Source organism: Leptinotarsa decemlineata, unplaced genomic scaffold (genome assembly GCF_025532065.1).
Source record: "Leptinotarsa decemlineata unplaced genomic scaffold, Ldec_3_MD MMD2_tig00026299_RagTag_RagTag, whole genome shotgun sequence".
Classification (NCBI taxonomy): domain Eukaryota; kingdom Metazoa; phylum Arthropoda; class Insecta; order Coleoptera; family Chrysomelidae; genus Leptinotarsa; species Leptinotarsa decemlineata.
In genome coordinates this window covers 2580873-2592785 of record NW_027412676.1, presented here as the reverse complement: position 1 = coordinate 2592785, position 11913 = coordinate 2580873, and the positions used below count along the sequence as shown (strand labels likewise).

At 34.9% G+C, this 11913-nt stretch overlaps 1 protein-coding gene across 1 annotated transcript; it reads left to right on the top strand.

Moving 5' to 3' along the window:
• Window positions 1–1485: 1485 nt before the first annotated feature.
• LOC111510230 (uncharacterized) lies at window positions 1486–4219 on the top strand. Its single transcript, XM_023166128.2, has 2 exons — window positions 1486–1794; window positions 1887–4219. The coding sequence occupies exon 2, from the start codon at window positions 3099–3101 to the stop codon at window positions 3813–3815; it is 717 nt and encodes a 238-aa protein (XP_023021896.2). The 5' UTR covers window positions 1486–1794; window positions 1887–3098; the 3' UTR covers window positions 3816–4219.
• The last annotated feature ends 7694 nt before the right edge of the window (window positions 4220–11913 follow it).

Below are 11913 nucleotides of genomic sequence, written 5' to 3'. Positions count from 1 at the left end.
TTAATGTTTAGGCTTAAATTTATAGGCACGTTATTGTTTGTTCTTGCCTGCATATGGTGCCCCTTATATGGGTGAAAACATTTTTTTTTTCAAATATCGAAATGCAAACCTTCTATTTCTTTTTACTCTGCCTAGATCCAGTTAAATACAAAATTTTATTTTTTTACAACAATAACCCGCAAACAGGGCTTTGAATATTTAGAAAGTTCTGTTTTAGACATTTCTTTTTATAGTTAAATTAAATGAAATATTTTTATTCAATAGCTATTATTTTAAATAATAGTCAACAATAATAGGTAATTGTTTATCAAACGTAGATGAATATACAGATTATGCAGTATATTTTGAGTCTCTTACAATCTGAATAGAGATTTCAATGTTCTTGCACACAGCATAGCAAAAATTGTTTTTGTTCTTTGCAGTTATCAAACAATGAAAATCTTGCATGAGTTTTACAGCTCTTTCAGCAGTATCATTTACTGCTCTCAAAGAAAGAACTTTTTTAGCCTCCATAAAGGCAATGTCTTCGTCCCATTTCAGACAAATGATTCTAAAAATCTGATTTTATAGTTTCCGCTCTATCTTTTCTAATCTGTGTGCGAATGCATTGAATGGAAGATAGTTAATCGGAAAATCATCTAATGTCTAGTACTTTTACCACAGCCTGAATTATATAAACAGAATCCCTTATACTTAATTAGCATCTATCAAAAGCTGCAACTAACTTGGATATAATAAAGTCTTTTTTCCCTCTTAATAGTATTTCCATGCAACTGGTGCGAACATAAGTCAATGCAAGCCACCACCGGTTACCGTACTCCAAATAAGGTAAAAATTTATTTCCGAATGTTTTAGGATCAAATGAATAAAATTTAAACCTTTGTGTAAGAAAATTGAAACTTCGAAAAATAAGGGACACCCTACTGTATATTCTAGTAATATCTTGTTATATATTTGAAAATAAAAAAGCATTAGCTCATAGTGATGATCACAGTTATTCAACGAGATTTAACAACTTTTTTCTTATTAACTTGGCTGTTGCATGATGAAGATCCATAGTCATTCCACAAACTACACCTAACGATTTGATCTTCACAAACTTTAATCTTTATAAATATCACGACATGTTCCACTACCACAGTAGCTTTTTCGTAGTGAATAACCACTATCTAAAAACACCTCGCAAACGTAGGGGCAATAACAATGATCCTCAACCTGGCAGAGAGCAAAGGAAATTCCACACTAGTTGATCTATCCAGTCAAGTGAATCTTCAGCGAGGTTATCAACAATGAAGTCCAAGTTAGCAGAACTTTTCACATCGGTAAAACGGATAAAAACGACGCTAGTGCCTTAAAAGTTATTCTAGAAAGCTGGATGTCTCATATATAGTTAGTTCAAGGAGGCCGCAGCTACAAAATGGTGGATTACATATTGTTTCACAACTACCTCGATATGGGTATAAAAAATGACAGGTTGATTAGTACTATAGTAGTACCGTAAAATGGGGTGAATAGGTTCGCTGTGGTGAAAAGGATCAAAAAGAGGGAGTTTATCAGTTTAGTTCATAAAACCTTAATATCGTAATGAATGCTTTCTGTTTGAGTTTGACCGGTTGCCTGACTCTATATCTCATAAAGGTTACCAATATTTCATCATTTAACAGTTGGTAGCACTGTGAACCAGGCCTTAAATAGAAGTACGGTAAGTCATATGTTATCATTGTCACCAAAACTTTGTTAATACGAATTTGAGAAGCATAGACTGAGGACAGTTGGCCTGATCAACTTCAACAGGTTAGTAACTAAGGCACACAAAATTATTTTGGGTTATTCGTAAGCAAAAACAAAATTGAAAAATATTTTCTGTTTCGTTGCACGATTTTCAGGTTATCGAGGTGAATAGGATCAATAGTTGGGGTCAATAGGATCAAGGGCTGGGGTTAATAGGATCAAGGGCTGGGGTCAATAGGATCAAAATGCCTAGAGAATATAAACCAAAAGCAGGACGAAAACGTTACAAGAAACCTGATCCAAACATCATTGAAGAGGCTAAAAATGATGTTAATAACAAGGGGTATAGTATTTGACAATCCGCTATAAAACACAACATTGCTTACACTGTTCTGCAAAGACATCTCAAAAATGTGAATGTTAAAAGACAAGGAGGTCAAACAGTGTTAAGTGAAGCTGAAGAGAAATGTATTGCGGAAAAATTACTTACATGCAGTGAGTGGGGTTACCCCTTAGATACCTATGATTTAAGAATGGTTATCCAACAATATTTAAATAGAGCTGGTAGGATGGTGCCCCGTTTTAAGGACAATCTTCCTGGTAAAGAGTTCGCACATAGCTTTTTGAAACGACATTCGGATATGCTGTCGGAGAGAATATGCCAAAATATAAAACGAGCCTGGGCTGGTGTTACGAGGGTAACAATTACAGAGTATTTCAAACACCTTTCTGCAGAACTAGAAGGTACTCCAGCCAGCAATATCATAAACTACGATGAAACCAACCTTTGCGATGACCCAGGAAGAAAAAAAATAATTGCAAAGAGGGGATGCAAATATCCGAAGCGAATTATGAACCACAGTAAGTCGTCAACTTCAATCATGTTCGCTGCTTCTGGTAGTGGAGATTTGCTTCCATGCTATGTCGTCTACAAAGCCGTTAACATGTATGATTCTTGGACTACTGGAGGGCCACCCCGTACTAGATATAATCGTAGTAAATCGGGGTGGTTCGACAACTAATGTTTCGAAGATTGGGTACATTCAATCGCCATACCATACTTGAAGAAGTTACCTGGCAAAAAGATATTAATTGGTGATAATTTATCGTCGCATCTATCAATACAATCGATACAAGAGTGCTCAGAGAACAATATTAGTTTTATATTTCTACCCAGCAACTCCACCCACTTGACGCAACCCTTAGACGTTGCCTTTTTCAAGCCATTGAAGGTGGCATGGAGAAAGATAGTTGAATTCTATAAAAAAGGACCTGGAAGAAAGGAATCTGGTATTCCTAAAAACGTCTTTCCAGGTTTATTAAGGAAGCTATTAGAATCGCTTGAAGACAACAGACCTAAAAATATAATGGCCGGATTCGATAAATGCGGCATTATACCTTTGAATCCTGATAGGGTATTGAACATGCTGCCTGTGGAGAATCCATCAAATGATGTTCACATTTTGAAGTCGATGCGGTATGATGAAAATCAACTTAAACAACGAAAGAAAAAACTCCATGTACCTGCTGTAAAAAGCGTAGCAGTTGATGATTTTGAGTCTTCTGGCGAAAGTAGCCAACATTTTAGCACTCACGATTCGAATTCAGATGTGGATCTCATGTCCGACTTTGAAGAGGAAATTGATGTAAATTCTGATGGTGCTGAAAAAGAAGACAGTTTTCTGCCATCTACTGACCCTCACATCTCGAATAATTCACCCCAACCAACAATTTCAGATGGTCTCTTGCCCGTTACCAAGAATGACATTGATCTCGGTGATTGGTTACTCATAAACTTACCTTATTTCTCCAATATCAAAGTACAAAGTTCATCCAAGGCCTTTACCAAATATTATATAGCTCAAGTTGTGAAAATAAACATGGACGGGTACGAAGGAAGCTTCTTACGCGAAAAAACTACAAGAGACTATTCAGGATATGTTTACACTTTTCCGGATATGAAAGACGAGTATGAGTTCAGTTTCCAACAAATTGCTGGAAAAATTAATCCTCCGAAAAGATATGGAAGAGGTTTTCTTAGATTTGAAATTCGTTTATGTGAATATAATAAAAAATTTAAATAGATTTTGATGTTAGATAATAGATATACCTGCCAACATGTACTTGTACCAATAAAAAATGCGTTTGATTCCTGTTTTTTAATGAAAATAAAATCTGTAGAGTTCACATATAAAATGTCTTCAATCCTATACACCCCACAAGAAGGTGAATACGATAAGGCATAATAAAATCATGACCGATCCTGTTCACCACAAATGGCAGGTGAAGAGGATCATCCAACAAAAAAAAATATATATATGGACAACAAGTCGGCATAAAAAATATTGGGACTCAAAAATGAATAGCCGAGGTATAGACTGATGTTTTGATATGTACATCAAAATTTTCTCTCTATTACTTTGGGAGAGGCACCGCTTCAAAATATAAAAGTGATCCTATTCACCCCATTCTATGAAAAAGATGCAAATCCAGTATAATCTATACAAAAAACTTTGTCATCTCAGAACTGGAATATAAGCATGGATCTCCCACCCAAGTCAAGAATAAGTATAGTGTCGAGGCCTGTGTAGCGTTAGGGTGGATAAAAAGATATGTCGTTAGCGCTACACCACCCAAGTTTAGGTAATAGGTTAAAACGTGCCGAGAAGTGTCTGGCTTTTTTTAAAATTTTTTTTCTGGAAACAACCACTGGAGATAGATTGACGGTCTATGGAGAAGCTGAAGTGAGACTTTGGCTTGGAAATTGCGAAATAGAAACAAAGGTGTTCTGGGACCACTCCCTATGACCAAATCCAACCTTATGGTTGTGATGGACTATTTCTTCAAATTGCCTAAAGTAGTAGCCTTATCCAACCAAGAGGCTGAAACGGTGGCAGAAGCCCTGTTGCAGAATGTAATTGCCAGACACGGAGTACCCCAAGAACTCGGATCAGAGCCGCAACTTCGAATCATATCTATAGAAGGAAATGATGACTTTGTTGAGAATAGAAAAGACAAAAACAACTGCTCTTCACCCACAATCCGATGTAATGGTCGAGAGGCATAATCGCACCATAAATAAATACATCTCGATGTTTGTCTCCGAAAACCAAAGGGACTGGGATGAATTGGATCCTCTCTTTCTGTTGACATATAGGAGCTCCCAACATGACGCGACAGGTTACATATTGTTGTTATAACTGGTCGAGAACTGAATCTTATGATAGATGTAATGTGTGGCAGTCCAACCGATGAATCTCAAGAGGTACCACCCCTTTCAGTGTACGGGAATGACCTGAAGTAGAGACTTTAAATTGTACACAAATTTGGCAGATCCAAATTATAGCTTTCCAGTGACAAGATGAAGATAAGATTTGACAAAACGTCGCTGCCGGTGAACTTCAAGGAGGGCGATGCAGTGTGGCTCTATCAACCTCAACGTCGCCCATAGCAACGACCTTACTTGGTAACCAAAAAGATAAAGATAAACCACCTGGTGTACAGAATCCAATTGTTATCCAGAAGAAAGCCTAAAGTTGTCCACATTAGAGAGACCGAGTCCTTACATGGGTCGTCATGTCCCTTCTTGGAACTTCAACTAGACTGTTGAAAAAAACCAGACATCACCAGAAGATGGCAAATGAGACTTTGCCGAAACGTTGTGAAAATAATCCTTATGGGGAGAAAATACACAGAACACGGAGCGAAACCCGAGAAAACAGCTCATGTATATGATATAGATTATGCACCTTGAGTTTCAAAATAGTTTTTATATCCCGTCAATATATCAAAATAATTAAAATAATTCTAAACAAATGTGTCGACGCAGTAAACATGGTAATTCTGACTAGTTTTTTTTTGGATTTGTGGCTTTTTTGGCCCCATTTTTGGTTTTAATCAATTGCGAGGCATGTGATGATATTTGAAAAATTTCTATATCTTAACAATGTGTTCAAGTACAGTTTTTAGTACAACTTCTCTTTCTATTGCTTGTTCCTACAGCTAATAGCTAAAGAGAACATACAATATACAGGGTCCTGCATCAGTGGCGCGGTGTTCCATATCTCTATATAGGAAGCAGATAGGAATCTAATTTTCTATAATATTACCTTATTGCTCGAGCTCGACAAAATAAAAATATTGGCGGTCACACAGGGTGTTCGATTTTTTCTGGGCGGATCCCAACTGTGTCTTTTTAAATGGCAACCTATATTTTTTATCGCTTTTTCGGTTTCTTCATAGAAAATGAAATAAACTTTATGTATATCTGCACTTCGAAAATATTGATGGTTTTCGAGATATCTAGCATGACAGGTTTTTTTTTCCAATATTCGTCACTCAGAATATTTGAAATTATAAAGTGGTGCCAAGTCCAGTTGAATTTTTTTTTTGGTCGAATATTCTACATTGGTAACTCTCTCAAACGATATATCTGAAATCGACCTGTGATATACAGGGTATGAAAAACCGCTTGCCAAATATTGTAAATGAAAATTTGCAAAATCTTCCTTATATTAAATGGAACACCCTGTATATTATTGATCCATAAGAAGCGCCAACGAAACCTCTACAAATTTCATTAAGTATTCCCTATGGCTAAGTTCAATAGTTTTTCTTAAATGAGCATTTCTTTCGAAAAATGGTCATTTTTTCAAAGCGAAATCCATTTGACGACTGATAAGAATATACAAAAAATACCCTTTCCTTAAAATATCGCCCATTCCTAAAATTACCTGTTGCTAGATAAACAAGTTGCGAATTACACCACAAAATGGACGTTCTTGAATAGTTACAATAATTTCAAAAATCTCGGAATTTGTGCCATATTCTTTCGGTCTAAAACAACCTTTCAGCGAATGAAATATTTATTGGAAATCAAGTAGTCTGGCAAATGACAGAACAAAATATTTGGCTGCAAATGAATATTGAAATTTTTAGTCAATCGTGAAGTTGAACTGTCGGTATAATTTCATCAGAATGTTGTTATCAAAAAGTGATTTGATTGATATGATTTTCATATTAGGTGAATCAGACAGGAATTGTTTATTGGCAAGTAGAATTTATTCTCAACGGTATCCAGATAGAAGGCATCCAGATGAAAGATCTTTCCGAAAGGTCTTGGGACGATTCGTTGAAACTGGATCTATTAATTATTCCAAACATGAGCGCATCAAGCCAGCTACTAATGAAGATAATGAATTGCAAGTTCTTCTTGCTGTTGAAGAAGATCCTAGTAGGAGTCAACGACAAATTGGGGAAATAGTGGATATAAGTGAGAGATCAGTGCAACGAGTATTGAAGAAACATCGCTTGCATCCATACCACGTTCAGTTACATCAAGAACTACTGTATGCTGATTTCGAGAAAAGAGTGAGATTTTGCAATTGGGCCATGAACAAAATTCGTCGAAACGAATATTTTTTCAATAATATTTTATGGTCGGATGAATCGACATTCCATAAAAATGGATTTGTAAATCGACATAATTACCATTATTATGCGACAGAAAATCCTCACTTATTGAGACAGGTGGATTATCAACATAGGTGGTCGATAAATGTCTGGGGAGGCATCATTGGAGAATATGTAATTGGTCCATACTTATTTGAGGGACATATGAATGGTGCAATGTATCTCAATTTCTTACGAAATGATTTACCAGGTTTGTTAGATGATATTCCTCTTGACCTCCGCAATAGAATGTGGTTACAACATGATGGTGCACCTGCTCACTATTCGGCAGAAGTGAGAGATCATCTAAATGAAGTATTTCCCAATAAATGGATAGGACGGAATGGGCCTGTACGGTGGCCCGCTAGATCACCAGATTTGACGAAACTAGATTTTTTCTTATGGGGATACATAAAAAATATGGTTTACGTTGAGCCACCAACTTCTCCCGAAAATATGCGACTTAGAATAACGAATGCTTTTCGCAGCATTACACCAGCTGTCTTGCGCAGGGTAGAACAGTCTTTCAAACATAAACTTCAGCTCTGCATTCAAGAAAATGGAAGACATGTTGAACATATTTTATAAAAGTTTCATTATCAACCTTAATTAAACTCTCCCTTTTGTAGTTTTGTAATTTGCCAGTTGACAAATTTGAATATCTAGAACTCAAGCTCTGAATGAATATAATAACATGAAAAAAATAGTTATTTATAATGTTTCTTTCTTTTAACTTGTTTGGTTTGATATTGCACGATTTATGAGTGAAATTCTGCATCCAATGAAAAAATAATTTTCCATTTAGCAAAAAGTGATAGGTACATACATTTATTTCGTTAAAAAATATTTGTTTGGACACCTTCTAATGTACAAAATTGAAACAAGATATCTTTCGTATATCAGTCGTCAAATGGATTTCGCTTTGAAAAAATGACCATTTTTCGAAAGAAATGCTCATTTAAGAAAAACTATTGAACTTAGCCATAGGGAATACCTAATGAAATTTGTAGAGATTTCGTTGGCGCTTCTTATGGATCAATAATATACAGGGTGTTCCATTTAATATAAGGAAGATTTTGCAAATTTTCATTTACAATATTTGGCAAGCGGTTTTTCATACCCTGTATATCACAGGTCGATTTAAGATATACCGTTTGAGAGAGTTACCAATGTAGAATATTCGACCAAAAAAAAATTTCAACTGGACTTGGCACCACTTTATAATTTCAAATATTCTGAGTGACGAATATTGGAAAAAAAACCTGTCATGCTAGATATCTCGAAAACCGTCAATATTTTCGAAGTGCAGATATACATAAAGTTTATTTTATTTTCTATGAAGAAACCGAAAAAGCGATAAAAAATATAGGTTGCCATTTAAAAAGACACAGTTGGGATCCGCCCAGAAAAAATCGAACACCCTGTGTGACCGCCAATATTTTTATTTTGTCGAGCTCAAGCAATAAGGTAATATTATAGAAAATTAGATTCCTATCTGCTTCCTATATAGAGATATGGAACACCGCGCCACTGTTGCAGGACCCTGTATATATATATATATATATTGTTTATATATATTGTATATATTATATATATTGTTATATATATATATATATATATAATATATATATATATACCGCCAATAAAAATATTGGCGGTCACACAGGGTGTTCGATTTTTTCTGGGCGGATCCCAACTGTGTCATTTTAAATGGCAACCTATATTTTTTATCGCTTTTTCGGTTTCTTCATAGAAAATAAAATAAACTTTATGTATATCTGCACTTCGAAAATATTGATGGTTTTCGAGATATCTAGCATGACAAGTTTTTTTTTCCAATATTCGTCACTCAGAATATTTGAAATTATAAAGTGGTGCCAAGTCCAGTTGAAATTTTTTTCTGGTCGAATATTCTACATTGGTAACTCTCTCAAACGATATATCTGAAATCGACCTGTGATATACAGGGTATGAAAACCGCTTGCCAAATATTGTAAATGAAAATTTGCAAAATCTTCCTTATATTAAATGGAACACCCTGTATATTATTGATCCATAAGAAGCGCCAACGAAACCTCTACAAATTTCATTAAGTATTCCCTATGGCTAAGTTCAATAGTTTTTCTTAAATGAGCATTTCTTTCGAAAAATGGTCATTTTTTCAAAGCGAAATCTATTTGACGACTGATAAGAATATACAAAAAATACCCTTTCCTTAAAATATCGCCCATTCCTAAAATTACCTGTTGCTAGATAAACAAGTTGCGAATTACACCACAAAATGGACGTTCTTTCGGTCTAAAACAACCTTTCAGCGAATGAAATATTTATTGGAAATCAAGTAGTCTGGCAAATGACAGAACAAAATATTTGGCTGCAAATGAATATTGAAATTTTTAGTCAATCGTGAAGTTGAACTGTCGGTATAATTTCATCAGAATGTTGTTATCAAAAAGTGATTTGATTGATATGATTTTCATATTAGGTGAATCAGACAGGAATTGTTTATTGGCAAGTAGAATTTATTCTCAACGGTATCCAGATAGAAGGCATCCAGATGAAAGATCTTTCCGAAATGTCTTGGGACGATTCGTTGAAACTGGATCTATTAATTATTCCAAACATGAGCGCATCAAGCCAGCTACTAATGAAGATAATGAATTGCAAGTTCTTCTTGCTGTTGAAGAAGATCCTAGTAGGAGTCAACGACAAATTGGGGAAATAGTGGATATAAGTGAGAGATCAGTGCAACGAGTATTGAAGAAACATCGCTTGCATCCATACCACGTTCAGTTACATCAAGAACTACTGTATGCTGATTTCGAGAAAAGAGTGAGATTTTGCAATTGGGCCATGAACAAAATTCGTCGAAACGAATATTTTTTCAATAATATTTTATGGTCGGATGAATCGACATTCCATAAAAATGGATTTTGTAAATCGACATAATTACCATTATTATGCGACAGAAAATCCTCACTTATTGAGACAGGTGGATTATCAACATAGGTGGTCGATAAATGTCTGGGGAGGCATCATTGGAGAATATGTAATTGGTCCATACTTTTTTTTCAGGGACATATGAATGGTGCAATGTATCTCAATTTCTTACGAAATGATTTACCAGGTTTGTTAGATGATATTCCTCTTGACCTCCGCAATAGAATGTGGTTACAACATGATGGTGCACCTGCTCACTATTCGGCAGAAGTGAGAGATCATCTAAATGAAGTATTTCCCAATAAATGGATAGGACGAAATGGGCCTGTACGGTGGCCCGCTAGATCACCAGATTTGACGAAACTAGATTTTTTCTTATGGGGATACATAAAAAATATGGTTTACGTTGAGCCACCAACTTCTCCCGAAAATATGCGACTTAGAATAACGAATGCTTTTCGCAGCATTACACCAGCTGTCTTGCGCAGGGTAGAACAGTCTTTCAAACATAGACTTCAGGTCTGCATTCAAGAAAATGGAAGACATGTTGAACATATTTTATAAAAGTTTCATTATCAACCTTAATTAAACTCTCCCTTTTGTAGTTTTGTAATTTGCCAGTTGACAAATTTGAATATCTAGAACTCAAGCTCTGAATGAATATAATAACATGAAAAAAATAGTTATTTATAATGTTTCTTTCTTTTAACTTGTTTGGTTTGATATTGCACGATTTATGAGTGAAATTCTGCATCCAATGAAAAAATAATTTTCCATTTAGCAAAAAGTGATAGGTACATACATTTATTTCGTTAAAAAATATTTGTTTGGACACCTTCTAATGTACAAAATTGAAACAAGATATCTTTCGTATATTTTTATCAGTCGTCAAATGGATTTCGCTTTGAAAAAATGACCATTTTTCGAAAGAAATGCTCATTTAAGAAAAACTATTGAACTTAGCCATAGGGAATACTTAATGAAATTTGTAGAGGTTTCGTTGGCGCTTCTTATGGATCAATAATATATAGGGTGTTCCATTTAATATAAGGAAGATTTTGCAAATTTTCATTTACAATATTTGGCAAGCGGTTTTTCATACCCTGTATATCACAGGTCGATTTCAGATATATCGTTTGAGAGAGTTACCAATGTAGAATATTCGACCAAAAAAAAATTTCAACTGGACTTGGCACCACTTTATAATTTCAAATATTCTGAGTGACGAATATTGGAAAAAAAAACCTGTCATGCTAGATATTTCGAAAACCGTCAATATTTTCGAAGTGCAGATATACATAAAGTTTATTTTATTTTCTATGAAGAAACCGAAAAAGCGATAAAAAATATAGGTTGCCATTTAAAAAGACAGTTGGGATCCGCCCAGAAAAAATCGAACACCCTGTGTGACCGCCAATATTTTTATTTTGTCGAGCTCGAGCAATAAGGTAATATTATAGAAAATTAGATAGATGGCAAATGAGACTTTGCCGAAACGTTGTGAAAATAATCCTTATGGGGAGAAAATACACAGAACACGGAGCGAAACCCGAGAAAACAGCTCATCATAAAGTATGAAACCCGAGAAAACAGCTCATCATAAAGTATGATGAGCTGTTTTCTCGGGTTTCGCTCCGTGTTCTGTGTAGTTTCTCCCCATAAGGATTATTTTCACAACGTTTCGGCAAAGTCTCATTTGCCATCTTCACTTTGCCGAAACGTTGTGAAAATAATCCTTTATTATATATATATATATATATATATATATATATATATATATATATATATATA

Excerpts from the sequence above, each read along its gene's own strand:
- LOC111510230 (XM_023166128.2), top strand. The coding sequence starts at position 3,099 with ATGGCCGGATTCGATAAATGCGGCATTATACCTTTGAATCCTGATAGG.